The 20915-nt window shown below is 38.7% G+C and overlaps 1 protein-coding gene across 4 annotated transcripts in view; it reads right to left on the bottom strand.

Annotated features, from left to right (window-relative positions):
- LOC127661430 (protein MTSS 2-like) overlaps positions 1–20915 on the bottom strand; it is a 51267-nt gene that overhangs the window by 10914 nt on the left and 19438 nt on the right. For all 4 annotated transcript variants that reach the window (XM_052152140.1, XM_052152137.1, XM_052152138.1 and 1 more), the window contains exons 4-7: positions 9127–9211; positions 8429–8520; positions 8265–8339; positions 2301–2458 (exon numbers count right to left, since the gene is read on the bottom strand). In XM_052152140.1, the coding sequence (XP_052008100.1) occupies positions 2301–2458; positions 8265–8339; positions 8429–8520; positions 9127–9211 (410 nt within the window). The remainder of the gene's footprint in view (positions 1–2300; positions 2459–8264; positions 8340–8428; positions 8521–9126; positions 9212–20915) is intronic.

The following is a 20915-nucleotide window of genomic DNA, read 5'->3' as shown; positions in this document are numbered from 1 at the left end:
TTTAAGCATGGCTCTGACCCTACTTGACACTGAGTGCACTAGTTCAAAACACATCGTCACGTCTATCCTGTTCCACTCCTGGAGGTGCCTTAATGTTTGATGGGGAATGCTTCTTAACTTGCCTCTTCAAAATGCCCCACATGTGTTCAATAGGGTTGATGTTGGGATACATACTTGGCCACTGCAGCACTTTCAACTTGTTTTTCCTCAAGAATGCAGCAGTAGCCTTGGAAGAATGTTTAGGGTCATTGTCATGTTGAAAAAGTGCTCGATGACCCAGGGTGTGGAGAGAGGGTAGAATCTTCTCTTTCAAAATGTTCAGTGCATCTGAGAATTCAAGATGCCATTGATGATTGCAATTCCCCCACACGTTTAGCACTCATACATCACCATTAAATAACTTTACCACAACTTTGCTTTACAGTGGGGATCATGCACTTCTCACTGTATATTTCCCTTTTGCAACGGCATACATTTTGGATGCCATCAGATCCAAAAAGATTGACTTTGGGCTCATCAGACCAGAGTAAAGATTTCTGTTCTTTAGGGTAGAATGAGCCTCCACTGTGACATGCACAATGAGCCACGTGATAAGATGCGTGGATTGACTTTCTCAAAAGCGGAGGCAACTGAGACGTCCTCCACCACCCGGATTGAGGTGAGTAACCACGCCACCATGAGGAGGAAGTAGTGGGAATTGGGCATTCCAAATTGGGGAGAAAAAGGTGAGAAAAAATAATAATAATAATATTTTTTTTTTAAATTGCTCATCACAAGATGAAAGCTTCTACATTTCAGGGGGTTAAAACATTTTTTATATAATTTTTGCTATTGTGTTCTGACTTAATAACAGTGATTTGATAGTCCTCTTGCCCTCTTTTCTGCAATAAAATCTTTTTCTTTCTCAAGTCTCCGGAAAATTCTCTCCAATGTTGTCAGCATGAAGTCTGAGTCATTCAATGGGTTAAGTTACATTTTTAATTCTTAATTACACCTGTTTGAGTGTGAAGGTTCAAAACACTCATGTGCTGACTCATTCTGCCCTTAACTAACACCAGAAAACATTTTATTCCATTTTATTTGTTACTTTCAAGAGGGTGTTCTCATTTTTGTAACATTGCCTTTTATCATTTAGATAAGAAAATCATATTTTCCTGTTAGGTATTGACATGGTTCATTGCTGAATTATAAACCAGAGTTGCTGGAACATGATATCCCAAATATGTCCTATATGTAAAGAGAGGTAGCTGAATTTGTTAGGTTTCCGAGGAGATCTACTCTATTTATGCTGTGTCCTGTATATTATATACTGCAGAAATACTAAGAGTCGAATTGTAGTATACTATTTCAAACAGAGCCCTTGCTTTCCTCTAGTGATTGGTGCTTTCGAAACACTGCTTCATGAAGCTTCAAAACTTTATGAATAATTTGTTTTGAACCAATGCTTCGGAGCACATATAAAACTGTCTAAGTCGTGTGATTTTACACAAACGACATACTGTTTTGAAATGTTTCTCAGTTGATCCCACATTAAACCCTGAGTCAGTGTTAAATAAAGTCTGTAAGTTAACTAGATTCAGTTCAGCAATAACTTAGGTCTATTAAATAAGACTGACTCAAACAAGAGTTGCTGATTTTAATTTAATCATTTTAATTTCCCTGTCGATCACACTTGAGTTGTGTTCCCACCTATCTACGGTAGATTAATTGACAGATATTTTGTGATATTTAAAAATATTTTTTTACAAAATGTGACAGTTGAATTTCAACTATTGTTCATGATAACACACCTTTACCTTCTTTTTTTCTTTTTCTTTTTATTAAGTAAACACAATTTCATATGGTTACAAATGCTGTGTAGTGGATAACACACTTGCCAATTATTCTCAAGCATTCAATATTTGTGGTGGAATCCCATACTAAGTGAAAATAATACACATAAAGTTCTGTTTTCATGTTATGTCTAGATATTAAGCTGATTTGAAATCTGTTGTAGTCCCTGGGACTAGTCTCTGCATGTCACAGGAGTGCGCACAATATACGACCATTCGTTGTGAGATCTGAGACTTCTCTTTGCAGACCAGTTGCTGCCTCAAAACAGCAAAGAAAACGAGCTGGAGTCATGTAGTGTACAATTGGCTTTAGCGTGCAGTATTTCGAGTGCTTCGAAACAGTGAATCTATTTCCAAAGCAATTGGTTCAATTGATTCAAAGTTACACAAAGCTTTGTTTCTCCCATTTCATCTTTTCTCTAGATTCCTAGATGTAACCTTTGACCTAGAACCTGAACTCATTCTCACCACAACAGGCTGCAGGAAGTTGATGAAGTTGCAGTAGCGCCCCCTTTCCTCCAGGAGGGCTCGGCGCACTGCCTGCTTTTCAGTCTCTTCCATCAACAGGTACATGTCACTTACATCCTGCATGGCACTGTTTAGCTGAGGCTGCAGACCTCCTCGACCTGAGAGGAAGACAATGTGAGAGAGATACAGTGAGACAGGAGTGAGATAAAAGGCAATAAAAGGGTGGGCGGAAAAGTACGGAAGGGATAATCAATTCATTATGTAAAATTAAGGCCCTGGCCCAAAAGCCACTCTAAGCCCTTTCTCCAAGTCCGAGCTTTGTTTACATAATACCCCAGAGTAGTCACGATTACAAAGTAATCATTTACTGTAATCTAATAACTTTTAGTGAAAGAGCAGTGTAAAAGATTACATTCTTGTAATCAGACTTTCAGGTAGTTTTCACACTGGGCATTTTGCTGAGGTCCGAATCCCAGTGCGATTGTTCTCAGCGCCACACGTAGCTTTGGTCTGGTTTTAGACTTTTCAGATTCGGTCGAACTCGTGCCTCTGTGTGTAGCATGCCATAATTAATCAAATATGCATGTCTGGGACAAGGCAACTATTTATGATGCTTGCAAACTCTCTTTTTGAGGAGACAGCTGATGGCGAGTAATGTATTTGCAGCTCTGCTTAAGTTACGCTGCCACTCATGGTGCATATGTGTGTGTTTGTGCAACTGATGATATCGTCATGCTTAAATCTGCAAAAACTTGTGCTTAAGTTATTTTAGTTCCTGAACAAGTGCGGACCTGAGCACAGGATGCTTTCTTACTCATGCAATCCCTGCCACAATTCCATTGCAACTGAGCTCAGCCTATCTCCTACAGGTAGTCTCGGGTTCGGTACCACTGTCTGCAAAACAGCTTTCATATTACCAATTTTTCATGGGAAGTGTGCTCCGTTTCGGACTAAACTGCTAGTGTAAAAGCCCCCTCAGTTACATTGCAATTACATTTCTTGAGTTATACATATTTCTAAAATAAAATGTTTGTGCATTTAAATCATGAATTACACTCATGCGCACATCTACAGTATTTGCAAAAGTCATGCGCCACATATTGTGTCATTGTACAGTAAGGGGGGAAAGCATGGTGCTGAGTGTATGACTTGCATACATCAAAGGACAAGGAGCAAATATAGTATAGACTACATTTTGAATTCAATGCTGAGTGTGACCGCCCTTTTAGTAGATGTTACAGAAAGTAACTTTAGAGAAGTAATTAGTAATTTGTAGTGGATTAAGTTTTTGAGTAATTTACCCAAGATTGCTTATGTGCACCCTTTAGAATAATAAAATGACAAATAGGAAACCCTCATAACTCTCATTAACTTCACAGACACGTGAAAATGACGATCATAGCAATGCATTTGGGACAAGGCCATAGTCAAACTCATCATGTGTGACAAGATGCACTAACTGGATTATGAACTGAAAATGCAAATTGTAGCTATGATGTGACACATGAAATGTTTGATGAAGATGTTAACATAGATGTCCCAATGGTCAGCACAACCACAGACAGATTAGGGTGGATAATGTCAACACAGCAACCAGGCATTCTGTCGGCCTTCATGTAAGTAAACATTCTCGACAACGATGAAAATAAAGCACATTGATAGAGTTGATGCTTTGTATCTAAACAACCCAAGGTTCAAATATCTCATGATTGTACATTGTGATTTACTTTCACAACACTGATGCTTGTTATGTCTGATGTAAAGAATGACAATGAGATGAGTACACTGTGTAGACAATGGGACTGTATGCAGTGTCTCCCAAGGACAATAAAACATTCCAATGAAACACACGCAAAACATTTCTGTTGTATAAATTAATTATGAGTTATGAGTTAGTCAGAAAGTCATGCTAATCATGGTGAAGGAACTGCCTACATACCTGGTAGTTCTACAGTTTATATGCAGAAGCCAAGCGAATCATAGTATGGAAGAGAGAAAGACAGAAAAGGAGAGAGAGACAAAGATAAAAAGAGCATTGCCATGAAGAAATTGCAAAGGTGAGGGAATGGACCTGTTTCAGAGCAATACAAAATATAAATATTTGGATAGGAATAAAAATGAGTCTGTGAGGGATAGACTTATAGTCTCTTCAATGGCTTGTTCTGTTGTTTATATTGATTTTGATCATTCCACTGGTGAAACACTGCAAAAAAAATCTTTCATTATACAAAAAAAATAACAAATACCATAAGTATTAGTTAGATTATATGTAATCTAGTAATCTAGTTATACATCTTAAACAGTTCACACCATTGAAGAGACTAGGGGCTCTATTTTCGTAAATGTGCAGAGCCCAACGCTACACGCCAAAACCGTGTGCTATATCTTATCCAATTTTCATGACAGTGCTAATTCTAAGTGCAATTTTATGCCAAGACAAAGGGCAAGTGGGTCTAATTTGAGTTTTTGCGCAATCTGTGGGTGTATGCATGCAAACTGTGGTTGTATTGTATGTTAATGAAGTGCCGCAAAGTGCAATTTGCTATTGGCCTGAGATATAGGTCATTACGCTAAGACGTTTCAATACTTGTTTTCAGCACAGTCTAAATTCAGTTCCAACATTTGCAGTTTGGAGATTCCACCAAAGGGTGGTAATAAAGTTCATGTCCGACCTCTGAAAATAAAGTGAAAAGTCAAATAATGTCCATGACGATCAATGTTGTAGCCATTTTATTAAATACACATTTATGAGATTTGAATTTTGATTCTATTTTAATTTCATTTGAAGTGTAATTTGAATATAGAAATATTTGTGATTTAATTTTTTCATGCTTCAATAAATAAATTACATTTTTCAAAATCAAAATCAACTGTTAGAAGTGAAGTGTGTTTCGATACAATCACTGTTAATACTAGCCATGATTTGTGTGTCAGTAGATGAAAATCGTTAATAATACTTACATTCTCTATAATTTAACAGAGCCTACATCCATTTCCTGAAGTGCATTTTCCATGCATATAAAAGGAGCGTGTCCCATTCAACAAGGATGCAGTTAATGTGCAAAGTCCATATTTCTATTCTTCTAATTCACTACATATAGTTCATTTACACTACCAACTTCTTATGAATGTGTTGTCTTTTTTATATATCACAGGTGGTTGACAGGGAGTTGACTATATAATTGGATGCAGACAGTGGAATAACCAGAAAAGAAACTCAGAATTAAATTGCACTTCATCCAGCCCATTAAGCTTTGCTTGCGTGATTTCGCCAAACTTACTTGCTCCTAGACTTAGCACATGCTTGCACAAATATACCAAGACATTTTTTTAAAGACCATTTTCCACCCTCCTTCTGACTCTTAGAATTCAACAAGTAATTATTTTGCTCCTGTGTCTTTAAGACTGTATTAATGCCCTATTCACATGTGAAATTATTAAGAGCGCTTTGATACACTCACACACAAGTTAGATTTGCTGTTGAGTGCATTCCAGTTATTAACTGCCCTTTTATAATAGCCTCTTTGCCATGTCTGCATGATACTGTGGCAGCTTAATAATTACAGCTGTCAGAATTAACACGTTAACGCATGCGATTAATTAAAAAAGTTTAATGCGTTAATGTTTCTTAATCGCGATTAACACATTTATCATTAATACAGCATTAACACTTGTATGAAGTGCGGAGCCTTTGTAATGTATCCGCCTGGAGTCATTACACTGACGCACACTTCACACAAACAGACACAGCGCCATAGCCCTTCTACCAAGGATAGCCTACAAGTTTAGCATAACGTGGCGATCCCATTTACGGGTGGTACTGTCCTAATACTCTCCTATGGTACAGCCACGGAGGTTGTATTACAATAAATAAAAGAATCTCAGACAGCACTTCCCTGTAGCTCTGAATGATGTACAAAACAAACCCCAGATGGGGCTTGTAAGGCACATTTTAATTACCACAGAAGCAAGTCAAGTCTTTAACTATCACCAAATGCATAAATGCAGCTTCTCGTTTGCTGTAACAAAACGGATAGCCACAGTCTACTAGCAGATTAATATTGCAGAGGATGAGAGTTTAAGAGACTTAATGCGCATTGCAATGAATATGCATCCTATGGGGAAACTAGTTCTTTCAATTTGTCAAACTCCCACTTACACTGGTGTCCAAAAATGTGGAATACTGTACAGATTTTGATGTTTCAGAAGGAAATTGTTACTTTAATTCACCAAAGTGGCATTCAACTGATCACAAAGTATAGTCAGGACATTACTGATGTAAAAAACAGCACTATCACTATTTCAAAAAAGTAATTTTTGATCTAGACAGACCCCATTTCCACCAGTTTGAGAAACAGATGCCTTACATGTCCTCAGCTGACAGCTTCATTGAATTCTACCCGCTCAACACCAGTTTCATGTACAACAGTAAAGAGAAGACTCAGGGATGAAGGCATTATGGCAAGAATTGCAAAGAAAAACCCACTTTTGAAACAGAAAAACAAAAAGAAAAGGTTTGAGTGGGCAAAGAAACAGACACTGGACAACAGATAATTGGAAAATGTATTTTAACCCCATTGAGATTTTGTGGGATCATCTAGACTGTAAGGTGCGTGAGAAGTGCCCGACAAGACACATCTATGGCAAGGGCTACAGGAAGTGTGGGGTGAAATGTCACCTGAGTATCTGGACAAACTGATAGCTAGAATACAAAGAATATGCAAAGCTGTCATTGCTGCACATGGAGGATTTTTTGTTGAGAACTCTTTGAAGTAGTTCAAGAAGTTCTGAAAAAACAATTTCAGATTGTAATAGTAATTTTTCATGTTATTTATGTCTATGCAGTTTAATGCCACTTTGGTGAATAAAAGTACCAATTTCTTTCCATAAGAGCAAAATCTGTACATTATTCCAAACGTTTGGCCGCCAGTATAGACTTTGGGAAATGTTTAATGTTACTTAAATTGGTGCTATTTTTGTGTATTTATTGTGGCTTTGTTTTGAAAATGTTGATAAAGCATTATATTGTTACATATTGTTTTGTTTTCTTTCCTAAGATGAAAATAAATGCACTTTGACAAGAAAATAAGTAAATATAGTGTCAAATTTCAGCACTTTCAAAATCTGCAATTAATCACGATTAACTACACAAAAATTATGCAATTAATCACAATTAGTGACAGCACAAAAAAATGCAATCCCCACCAAGTTGATTAAATAGGTGTCATTGACGTGTATATGTGGGAGGGCATTTGTTAATATTTCAGGTTTCTGACTGCAGAAACAAGCCATACAGGTCTATCCAATAATGTCTGAGTGCTGAAAACTTTCATTGTCAGCACACAGCGTTCTTGTCCAAGAGTATGCACGTCTCACATACGTTTCTCAGAGGTGCTCTAACAAGGTTCAATGCTACTGGTGTTGAGACATACAGTAACGGACCCATTCCTGAACTGTTGTTTTTGTATCACATGTTCACACACATGGCTACGTTCACAGCTCTAGTTTAGCTCAAAAATGCAAACCTTTTTATCTCAAGCATACAGCTCAGTTTCAATGGTCTTTTTGGACTGGGGAGGAGGTTTTCAGTTCTAAAAGTTACAGTATGTTTTCATAGTACAAAGTACTCGTTAATTTCAAATAATTGAGAAAATATTTTTTTTTTCATTATAAAAGCACATAATCAAAATAGAAGCCTTCTTACTTAGACTGTGGTAGGCTGTACTGTTCATACTACTGCAACAATTTGACCTCACTCTTGAAACCTTTTAATCTGTCTTTGACCTAATTACTCTTGACATCAGAAGTCAGCAAGCAAGAGAGGGGGGAAAGAGCCCAGCACTGACACATATTCACTAATTCTCTAACATACTGATAGCACTAATCCTCTAAAAACTTATATTCATCGAGAAGTGACAGGGAAAGAGAAAATCATTCCGTTCATAGACGAAAAGAGAGACAGACCTTTTCTAGCTTTCTTCTGGAGCTTTAATGTATCAGATGATTTCTTCTTGATCTCCTGCCTAGAGCGCTTGTACTCTGGTGAACAGAAAGAGGTGTGAATTGAGGACAGAGACATTAGTATTCCAGAGAGTGCAAAATGTTTTTCTCAGTCAATCCTTCTGTACCTTTGGCGTGGTCTTTATCAAGCAGGGCAGTGGTTTTCTTCCACTCTTCTATCTTGTCTTGGAGTGGGCCGATCATTTTTTCCATAAGAGCACTTAATCGAACAGGGCAAGAATGAAACAACAAAAAGAAAACCAGGGGCCAACATGTGGTCAGCAGCATCATTGTATTATTTAAAAGAAAGAACATTTGTAACAATTTAAGTTTCAGTGTTCCTCAAACAAAGTTGTCATATGGCTCGTGTTTCACGTGTTCTACATTTATACTAATTATATCATGCTTTTTTGTTATTTTTGGAGCTTGACAGTCCCAGTAACCATTCACTTTCATTGCATCAAAAACTGTGTGAACATTCTGCTTCCTTTCTTGTGCCACTGAAGAAAGTCATATAGGTTTGAATAACATGAGAATGAGTTAATAATGACAGAACTGTATTTTTAGGTGAACTATTCCATTAAGATAATCATTCATATACAGTATGTAGTTGCTTATTTGCTCCTACTTTAGTCTGCAAGCTAATTTAGTCTCTCTGAAGACAACACATTAAAGCCTTCGAGCAGTGTGTTTGATTTATGGAAGTTTGCTCATCTCTGCAGTGGAAAATCAATGCAGGCACAGATATAAAATCCTATCTCTGCCATCTAACTGGTGGGTTGCAAGGCATGAAAGTATTCACACCATAGTCAGATCGATCACTCACTTGGTGAAGTGGCGCAGTTTGGCGTCGATGCTGCGGTGTCGCATGCACATCCGGGTCAAAGCGGAGCCGATATCCCTGGTGGCACCTGACAACAAGAAAGATTTATGTTAATTGAAGTGGTAAATATGAAGAGTCAACACTTTGTAGTCTTAAATTGTGTGGCATTAGACATCAAGAGTCACTACTGTAAGTTTCATCTTTGGAAACATTCGACAATCTTGTTTTTCACAAGTAAACGCAGATACAAAAATGGCCACAAGGGTGCAGACTAATCAGGAACACAAAGGCAGGTCCATTAAAGTAAAAACTATGAGTTTTGTCAGTGAAAATGCAAGATAACTGCACAGTATTCAAAAGTGACATAGCTTCAAATACCACAAACAGTGCACTTTCCAAAATCCATGGCTCGAATCCATCAAGAAATACTCACTCAATTGGTGACCTTAATTATAATTACATAGCGGTGTTAACTTTCCTCTCCGGCCAAGTGTAATTAAAATGAGGTTTTAAGCTGTAAAGCCCAGACTGGGCCATAACACAACCAGTTCAGCCAAGATTTTCCCAATCTTACAGCCATATCTGATGAAATTTAACCCTGGCTGGCAATCAGTGCCAAGGTCTCTGTTCATAGAGTTCATTGGGTGAGTGGATATCAAGGAAAATCTGTTGAAGCAATGTTCGGTAAGATATATGATTCTTCCAATGAAACTTTCTTCAAAAATTTTAAGAGGACGTGAAGATGTCATATTGAAATAAAGGCTCAACAACAATGTTTTAAAGGAATAGTTATTACAAAAATAAAAATTCTCTAATCATTTACCCTTATGCCATCCTGGATGTGTATGAATTTCTTTCTTCAGCAGACCACAAACAAAGATTTTAGAAGAATGTATCACATGGATCAGCATAAAAGTAATTCATCTGTCTCCAGTGGTTATTTTAGAAAATTTTTACAATACAGTATCTCACAGAAGTGAATACACCCCTCACATTTTTGTCAATATTTGATTATATCTTTTCATGTGACATCACTGAAGAAATGACACTTTGCTACAATGTAAAGTAGTGAGTTTACAGCTTGTATAACAGTGTACATTTTCTGTCCCCTCAAAATAAATCACAGCCATTAATGTCTAAACCACTAGCAACAAAAGTGTGTACACCCCTAAGTGAAAATGTACAAATCTGGCACAATTAGCCATTTTCCCTCCCCAGTGTCATGTGACTCGTTAGTGTTACAAGGTCTCAGGTGTGAATGGGGAGCAGGTGTGTTAAATTTGGTGTCATCGCTCTCACACTCCCTCAAACTGGTCACTGGAAGTTCAACATGGCACCTCATGGCAAAGAACTCTCTGAGGATCTGAAAACAAATGTGTTGCTCTACATAAAGATGGCTATAAGAAGATTGCCAAGACCCTAACACTGAGCTGCAGCATGGTGGCAAGACCATACAGCAGTTTAACAGGACAGGTTCCACTCAGAACAGGCCTCGCCATGGTCGACCAAAGAAGTTGAGTGCATGTGCTCAGCGTCATATCCAGAGGTTGTCTTTGGGAAATAGACATATGAGTGCTGCCAGCATTGCTGCAGAGGTTGAAGGGGTGGGGGGTCAACCTGTCAGTGCTCAGACCATACGCTGCACACTGCATCAAATTGGTCTGCATGGCTTTCGTCCCAGAAGGAAGCCTCTTCTAAAAATGATGTACAAGAAAGCCTGCAAACAGTTTGCTGAAGTTGGATTACTGGAACCATGTCCTGTGGTCTGATGAGACCAAGATAAACTTATTTGGTTCAGATGGTGTCAAGCGTGTGTGGCGGAAACCAGATGAGGAGTACAAAGACAAGTGTGTCTTGCCTACAGTCAAGCATGGTGGTAGGAGTGTCACGGTCTGGGGCTGCATGAGTGCTTCCAGCACTGGGGAGCTACAGTTCATTGAGGGAACCATGAATACCAACATGTACTGTGACATACTGAAGCAGAGCATGATCCCCTCCCTTCGGAGACTGGGCCGCAGGGCAGTATTCCAGCATGATAACGACCCCAAACACACCTCCAAGACGACCACTGCCTTGCTAAAGAAGCTGAGGGTGAAGGTGATGGACAGGCCAAGCATGTCTCCAGACCTAAACCCTATTGAGCATCTGTGGGGCATCCTCAAATGGAAGGTGGAGGAGCACAAGTTCTCTAACATCCACCAGCTCCGTGATGTCATCATGGAGGAGTGGAAGAGGACTCCAGTGGCAACTTGTGAAGCTCTGGTGAATTCCATGCCCAAGAGGGTTAAAGCAGTGCTGGAAAATAATGGTGGCCACACAAAATATTGACACTTTGGGCCCAATTTGGACATTTTCACTTAGGGGTGTACTCACTTTTGTTGCCAGCGGTTTAGACATTAATGGCTGTGTGTTGAGTTATTTTGAGTGGACAGCAAATTTACACTGTTATATAAGCTGTACACTCATTACTTTACATTGTAGCAAAGTGTCATTTCTTCAGTGTTGTCACATTAAAATATATAATCAAATATTGACAACAATGTGCGGGGTGTACTCACTTTTGTGAGATACTGTATATACTTCTCCCTGCTCAGTCAATCTCCACTTTAACTTTCAAATTTTTTTTGTGTTCTTGGTGATTCACATTCTTCATGAATATGGCCCCTACTGGGCAGAGAGAAGAATTTCTAATGATCTGTTTTTCACCCACACCTATCACATCACTTCTGAAGATGGATTTAACCACTGGAGTCTTATGGATTACTTGTATGCTGTCTTTACGTGCTTTGTGGCACGTCAACATTTTAGCACCCATTAATTTGCATTGTATGGACATACAGAGCTGAAATATTCTTCTAAAATCTTAATTTGTGTTCTGCAGAAGAAACAAAGTCATACACATCTGGGATGGCATGAATTATGAGAGAATTTTCATTTTTGGGTGAACTATTCCTTTAAAGAAGCCCCCATGAAAACGCAAGATGAGCTCAGTCTTCTGTCCTGTGTTAACATAGGCTATTTCCTATTGAAACAGGATGTTTGGGTGGGACATATATTGATGTGCCAAAACATAATGACCACTCAACAGTCAATTCCGTTGATCATCTCCTAAAAAGGCCATACGTCAAGGTCTGTGTAGATTAGATGGTAAGCGAACAATCAGTTCTCATAGTCAACTTGTTGAATGAAGGAGAATTGGGCAGGAGTAAAGACGTGAGTGACTTTGACAATGGCCAAATTGTTATGGCCAGACAACTGGGTCAGAGCATCTCTGGTCAGCAGTGGTGAGTACCTACCGACAGTGGTCCGAGGAAATACAAAGCACAAACCGGTGACAGGGTGTTGGGCACCCAAGGTTCATCGATGTGTGAGGGCAATAAAGGCTATCCCGTCTGGTCTGAACCGACAGAAGATCTACTGTGTCACCAAATTTTTTATTGATGGTTACGTGAGGAATGTGCCACAATACACAGTGCATCGCACCTTGCTGCGTATGGGGCTGCGCAGCTGCAGACCAATCAGGTGTCATGATGACCCCTGTCCAACGTCGAAAACGCCTACAATGGGCTAAACTGGACCTTGGAGCAGTGGATGATTCCCTTTTTCTTTTACATCACACAGCCGTGTTTACCTGGGAAAGTGATGGCACCAGGATGCACTGTGGGAAGATGACAAGCAGGTAGAGGGAGTATGATGCTCTGGGCAATGTTCTCCAGGGAAACCCTGGGTCCGGCAATTCATGTGGATTTTTCTATTAGTTGTTTTTGTACATCAAATATAAATCTGTGTGTGTGTGTGTGTGTGTGTGTGTGTGTGTGTGTGTGTGTGTGTGTGTGTGCATTGTGTATGTGCAAGTTGAAACAGGAGCAGACCAGAAGAACAGTCCTGCCAGACCTCTCCCATCTCTTCATCCAGCCTGGTCCAAAAGGAAAAGGAGGGAGCCCGGTAAAGGGATATCCCTCCATTCTTCTACTCTGTGTCTGCCTTTCCTGTCTGCTCATGTTTCCTAAACACCATTATTACAGGAGAGAATGGGAGAAGCCGGCAATAACCTGCCCTACTAAAACCACACACACTCACACACCCCGACTCCTGAAAAAACTTTTACAAACAGCCTCCTACATGAGAGCCCATACCAAAAAAGTTAATTTTTGGGGGAGACTTAAATATCTGTAAAGTGTATACATTTGAAGATTCAGCTTAAATAGTTAATTCACCCAAAAATAACAATTCTGCCATCATTTACACCCCTATGACGTTCTTACTTCTGTGGAACACCAACTTGACTTGACTTGAACTAAAAGCATCATAAAAGTAGTTCTTATGACTCATGCACTATATTTCAAGTCTTCTAAAGACATTTAATAGCTTTGTGTGAGAAAGAGGCTGAAATTGTAATAATTATTTACTGAAAATCTTGCTTGACAGCACGATCAACTTTCATTGTATGGACAAGATCAGCATGAATATTGTTCTATAAATAACGTTTTTTGTGTTCACAGAAGGAATAAGGTCAAAGAGTTTGGAACAATATAAGGGTGAGTAAATTCTTCAAACAATATTTGATTTGCTTTGAAAGCTTCTTTATCAATAAATTAAAAAAGAACATAAAAACACCAAAGCATAAATGAAAAGTAAGTTCTCTTCTTTGAAATTGGAGCAAATATTATCATGTTTTCATTCAAAGAAAGTTTCATGGCTTCATAAATGCACATTTCACAATTTGGTTGCATTGTGTAGAATAATGACAGATTAAATGGCTGCCAAAGCAGATGACAGCAGAAAGGCTACAGTTCATCCAGCTGAGTCCTCAGTCAGATGGGCTGTACTAAGTAAAAGATGTTGAAAAAATTCCCTGTATCTCCCATTTGGCTCACAGGTCTATCTGATAGTGTCTGTGTGCTGATAAAGTTCATTGTCAGCACACAGCGTTCTTGTCCAACAGCATGCATGTCTCACATCCGCTTCTCTGAGGCGCTCTAGCAAGGTTCAATGCTACTGGTGTTGAGACATAACGGACCCATTCCTGAACTGAGTTGTTTTTGTATCACATGTCCACACATATGGCTCAGTACTAAGTTAACAGCTGTAATTTAGCTAAAAAATGCAAACCTTTTTATCTCAAATACAGACCTTCGCTACATCACTGCTACATTCAAGATGATACGCTACATACACACACACACACACACACACACACACACACACACACACACACACACACACACACACACACACACACACCTGCCAGGATCCTCTTTCCTTCCATTGAGGGATCAGCTGACAGCTCCATCCTGAAAGCATTAAGAAACTTCCTGTATCAAGAGTCTCTTGGCTTCCCACACTGGACGGACACATGCAACTCCCACTGCCTTCCCTTTAGATCACATGACTGGCCTCAGATGCTCCATTCAGCTCACTGCCACCAACACCTGCCCGTGACTGGGAAACTATTATGCAGACCTAGGGCTGTGGATGCACCGGAAACCTTGATGAATTACTTGTGATCAACAGCTCTCTAAGTTTGAGACAAGGAACAGTCCTCCTTTAATCAAAACTGTCAATGTTGATAAAAATTGTTGAGATGGTAAAGAATATTGCCATAACATAATGGAGAGATGTTATTATTGTCCGCATATATTAAAGTGCCACTTCTTAGGCCAGAAACATCCTCCATACAAACATGCTAGCACAAACACTCCCCAATTTGGCATGCCCAATTCCCAATGTGGTCTAAGTCCTTTTGGTGGCTTAGTGACTCACCTCAATCCAGGTGATGGATGACAAATCTCAGCTGCCACTGCGTCTGAGACCGTCAATCCACGCATCTTATCACATGGCTTGTTGAGCTCGTTACCGCAGAGATATAGCACACGTGGAGGCTTCAAGCCATCCACCGCGGCATCCACGCACAACTCACCATGCGCACATCATACCACATTATAGCGATCGCGAGGAGGTTACCCCGTGTGAATCTATCCTTCCTAGCATCCGGGTCAATTTGGTTGCTTAGGAGACCTGGCTGGAGTCACTCAGCACTCCCTGGATTTGAACTAGCGAACTCCAGGGGTGGTAGCCAGCATCTTTACCACTGAGCAACCCAGGCCCCCAATAAAATAAAATTAGTAATATTAATTGTTTCTTATTATACCAGTTAGAAGGTCCACTGTTTAATTAACAGAATTAGCTGAGAAAGAATATCTTTCATATGACAGTAAAATGTATATTATAACTGAAATATACTCAAATGAATCGTATCGAATAGAATAGAAATTGAAATAAAAACATGAGATGGTTAATCGGAATCGAATTATAACAGGACATCTAGAGCCCTAGTGGAAACGCAGAACATTCAAAATGTGTAGCTTTTTGTTGTTTTGTATGAAAGCAAGCAAATAAGACCTTATTACAGGCATTATTTTAAAGCCCTTTTCCACCAAGGGGCCGAATGTTTTTTATTGCAGAATCATGCCATTCCATATACCAATCTGGGTATAATGGCGTGGTTTGTTTTTCCACTGTGGTGCAGTGAAATCAGAATTAGAATAAAAATAACTGTCAACTGGCCAATCGTGAGTCACCACATCATTACAGGCGTTCCACCAGCACAGATCTCTCTCCTGAGCACAGTTTTCTAACCATGCTAAGAAGTCTGTGGCAGGAACAATTTTTAATTGCATCATTCCAAACTGTGTTCAAGTAAAAATGCTATTGGAACTATTAATCACCATGTTCAGAAACATTCTACCTGATGGTAGAAAAGCGTCTTTAATCAAAATTTCTGCCTTAGCAGACAAGTGCCTGAAAATGTTGAACTAAGGAGAAGTCCCTAATACTTTCCCTATCTTACTCTGAAAGGGTACATGTGCAGGTGCAGAAGACGGGCTGGCAAACACTCTTAACAGAGCCGAAGGATGACTCTGTGAATGGCTGGCACTACATCAGTCGCAATGAGAGAGTCAAACAGAATTATTCATGGATCTTCTCGGTCTCCCAACAGCTCATCGTGAAGGTTCTGCTTCATGCAAACTGCAGTCAAAACAGCAGAAGATAAAGTAACTGCTTCATCGGTATCACATTTTATTTGACATGTCAAACACCGTGGGAGGGCCAAGGTCTCATAAGTTAAATAAAAATAGAGATGTGAACTACAGTAATTTGTTAAGCAACACAAAGAAATGTCTTTTTGAGCCATCGTAGTATCTCAAATAATGTACCACATAAAACAAAAGGCAGGATATTCAATGATTTCATGTAAATACATCCATGTAACCCAACGGTAACCTCAAACATACATAAACACAAGTAAAAACAAACACATCAACTGCTTTTCCTCTTTTCTCACGTTTTTAGCCGCATGAAGTTCTCTGTAAAAGTTTCTGAGGGTTATATAACAATTTAATAAACAGTTGTCTAATAAACAAAAGGAATGAATGTTGAAGACATTAAGGGGTGTATATGCCTCCTATGCACGTTCAGTCCCACATGAGTATGCAGAGAGAGAGAGAGAGAGAGAGAGAGAGAGAGAGAGACAGCAAGGAACAGACAGGAAGACCAATGAGAGCAAAGCTGAGCTTGGCCCCCTGCCTTCAGTCTGTCTGTTCTCAATTACTCCAGACTTCCCATGACTCTCTCCTGGCATGGGGAGGGGACAGAAAGAGTGCTCGTGTGTGTATGGCTTAGTGTACAGTATGTGTGTGTGTTTACAGCCTCTAAGACTTCCTGTCTAGGGGACCGAGCACTGCTGCTAAAAATACTCCATAGTCCTCTTCTGCAGATGTGCTTCACATTAAAGTTACAGCAATAAAATCACATACATTTTTTTACTATGGGTCTCAATAAAAGACATAGTTGAGAGCTCACCTCTCTGTCTCTCTCCCTTTCTCTCTGTCCATGACAGCAGTTCAGTCAGTAGGAGAGAGATGGAGATAACTAGAGGAATATTTATATTAATCAAAATGTGTGTACGGCATTACGTCATTACGCTGAAAATATTATGGTACTTGGATGTTCTGATTTGACCAGAGGTGGTACTTGGCCTAAAAGTTTGAGGACCACTGCTCTAGCATATTTGTTTACACTTTCTCTGTTCTCTTTCTTTCTGTGTTTTCCTTTTTAACTCTCTTTTCCACAGGATGTAGCTGAACATAGTGTTCTGTTCTTTTAATACTTTTTTTATTGTTTTCATGCCTCTCTTTGTTTGGCTTCAAAAGCTGAATGTAACTGATTCCAAGCGTAATGTGCTGATACTGGAAGCTTTAAATGCACTCGTGCTTTCCTCTAAATTGAGGACAATTTTTGTGGTAAAAGCTGTTATAAGAGTCATTCTAGGATATAAAATAAGAGTTTGCTTTCCTGATCTCAAATAATGTAAAACAGAAGTCAACTTTCACATCTGCCTGAGTGTTGGTTCTTCATTCTGAATTTAAACTAAGCTTCACTCTTAGGTTACTATATGTTCAACAATCCTCACAAAACTTAATGTGACCGTACCATGGTACAGTGATGGTATTACCATGGAATATAGAAACTATGGTGCTACATGTGTAAAAAATAACATGTAACTGCAAAGTTACATGCCCAAACACCATGGAAGTGTCATTGTATTTTTTTGTTATAATGTTCAGGATCTATCTTTTATATGCTTATAGTTAACTTGTACACATGTATTAATTTGAATTCATTAATAGTTAATATTTACAGAATTATTTTGTTATATATAGGCCATAATATGTTAGATAAAGATAAGGGTCAATACACTAATACACAAAACCCCATGTTATGTGGTAATCACTAAGTCCCCATGAATAGTTTGGTGACCCATAGACCTGCTAAAAAGAACTGTTTTAATAGAAATGAGTGAAATGTAGCAAGTGTGAATCTGACAGTAATCTCCAGTGCCAAGCAAGGCAAATTCTTGCCCATGCCCCACACTCCAGATGGCTGGCACGGATACATGCCATCTGTCAGTCCAAAGCTGCGGGGAAGATTAGCAGCCCACTGCGTCCCACTGACACACACTCGAACTGACATGTACAAACTCAGTCTGTAAGTCAGAACAAGGTAAAGCGGATTACACATCTCTGCCTGGCCACTGCAAGCCGGGGAAATCGCCTCCAAGCTCCTTCCATGTTTAGACATACTGTACATCCGCATACAGGGAAGAGCATTGTAACACTTTTTGGTTTTGTAGATTTATTCAGAAAATGTTTAGCCTAAACGTTTTTAGAATTTTGTTTAAACGTCAAAATTTTGCCTAAAAAATCTATGATATATTAGCAGTCATTATCTGTGTTAATTCAATTTACAACCCAATCAAATGGTCCGTTGATACTTTCATACTACCGATGCTCAATAGCCAACTCTAACTGTGGTATGTGATAAATGTCACAGGAAATGAAAAAGCTCTATAATGTGAATAATTATGTTTTATGAGTACATACTAATTTTAGACATTACACAACACATTACAAACACATATAGACATATCATAAGATTATTCAAGAAGTGCTTTAATAGTGACATCTAACTGTATGCATGCACAAAGCAAGCCAGTTGAAATGGCAAATACAGCTTTAAATAAACTTTAAACATCAAAGCACTGTATAAGAACAAAAGTGAAATACAACATTAAAAAAAAATCTACCCTTCATCCACATTTTAATCACTCTGCCTACCTAGAGACATCTACATTCATACAAGTAGGAAGAAAGATAGGAGTTTTTGTAATATCAAATCAGGCCTGAAAACCATGACAACTTGTGTAAGGAGAATGTTTAAAAGTATGCATGATTTTATTTATTAATACAATTACGACCCTAAAACCAAAAATTAAAAGATGAACACATCTAATTAATTTTTCCAGGACAGTTTTGTTTTTAATATTCAAGAAAATTATTTTGGAAGGAGGTTTGGAGGATTGAATTATGCTTGCATAAACATGATATGGCCAATGTTACACTTAATGAGTATTAGAATTGTTCTTGTTCTACTATATATACTGAACAAAAACATGTAGTGATGAAGTTAATATAGAAGAAAGGATTAAGTACTTTCTAAAGTTAGATTAAGCGTGAACTTAAAAATATTAAGTAAATTCTGAAATTTTACTCAATTAAAATATGTGAAAATTAATGCTCAAGCTTATAATTAAATATTATTTATGATTGTTTGTTATCTTTACGATGCATCGTCATGTATCAATCCTAAGTAGGAAACCTCGTAATATTTATTCGCTAATTTGAATAAATCTGATTTGCTTTTAGGAGTGGCATTTTGTTTGGTCCCACACTGGTCACACCATCCATGTAAGCTTGATTTTTTGTGACCTTAAAATAAGTACATTTTATTTAACTTTTCGAAGCTGGTGTTCCCAGGATGCATCAGGCTTGGATAATTAATGAGCTTTCATGGTTTCACTGTTTGTATGTTTATTTACACCATTTTTATTGTTGTTTTTGTTGTTATGTTTGGTAACTTTTTGTCATAATCAAAAAAATAACTTGTGATTGTTAACGTCGTCAAGTTTTTTTTACACCAAGTGTTGAGGTATACATGCACAACTCTTTATCTTATTTCTATCACTAGTAAGGCAAAGTGAAATTGTATAAAAGACTACATTATGCTTTCCCATGGAAGTCATAGTATGTCCTGTGTACATTATTAAACTTACACCGATCAGCCACAACATTTAAACCACATGCCTAATATTGTGTAGATCCCCCTCATGCTGCCAAAACAGCACCAACCCGCATCTCAGAATAGCATTCTGAGATTATATTCTTCTCACCAAAATTGTACAGAGTGGTTATCTGAGTTACCATAGACTTTGTCAGTTCAAACCAGTCTGACCATTCTCTGTTGACCTCTCTCATCAACAAGTATCATACACTCATTGATTGTTTTTGTTTTTGGCACCATTCTGAGTAAACTCTAGAGACTGTTGTGTGTGAAAATCCCAGGAGATAAACAGTTACAGAAATACTCAAACCAGCCCGTCTGACAACAACAATCATCATACGGGTCAGGAGCTTCAAAGTATTCAAAGCAAATGTTTTGAAGTATTCAAAGTGCTTTACACTGTGACTCATTCACCCATTCACACACACATTCGTACACCAGACGTCCTCATTGGTCAGAAAGGCCCCTCAGCAACCTGACCTACTTGAGTTAAAGCAGACTTTTGTAAGGTTACAAGGACCATCAGATTTGCACAACTCTATGACATTTCATCTTAATCTAGCCTTGCTACATAATGCTGAAAATCACTTTGAACTGTGGTAACGTTTGTACCTGACAAATTAATGATTATAGACTGATGGACCTCTTTAAAATGTGTGTAGCGATATGCAATCACCTATAAGTGATAAGTATAATCTTTAATTTTGTATGATTCATTTCACTCTACTAAGAATGGTAACTATATGGTTTAATTTGATAAAATACAATGATGTGTGGTGCGGCACGGTGGTGCAGCAGTTAGCACTGTCGCCTCACAGCAAGAAGGTCGTGGGTTCAAACCCTGGTTGCCCCGGCCTTTCTGTGTGGAGTTTGCATGTGCTCCCCGTGTCTGCGTGGGTTCTCTCCGGGTACTCCGGCTTCCTCCCACCATCCAAAAGACATGCAGGCTAGGTTAATTGGTGTCTCCAAAAAAAATTGCCCTAGGTGTGAATGTGGATGTGGATGTGGATGTGGAGGTGAGTGTGAGTGTATGTCTGTCTATGTGTGGCCCTGCGATGGACTGGCGACCTGTCCAGGGTGTCCCCCGCCTTTTGCCCAATGTTAGCTGGGAT

Source organism: Xyrauchen texanus, chromosome 21, assembly GCF_025860055.1.
Source record: "Xyrauchen texanus isolate HMW12.3.18 chromosome 21, RBS_HiC_50CHRs, whole genome shotgun sequence".
NCBI classification, from domain to species: Eukaryota; Metazoa; Chordata; class Actinopteri; order Cypriniformes; family Catostomidae; genus Xyrauchen; species Xyrauchen texanus.
Note: the sequence above shows the minus strand (reverse complement) of the source record. Positions and strands in the feature narration are given on the sequence as shown.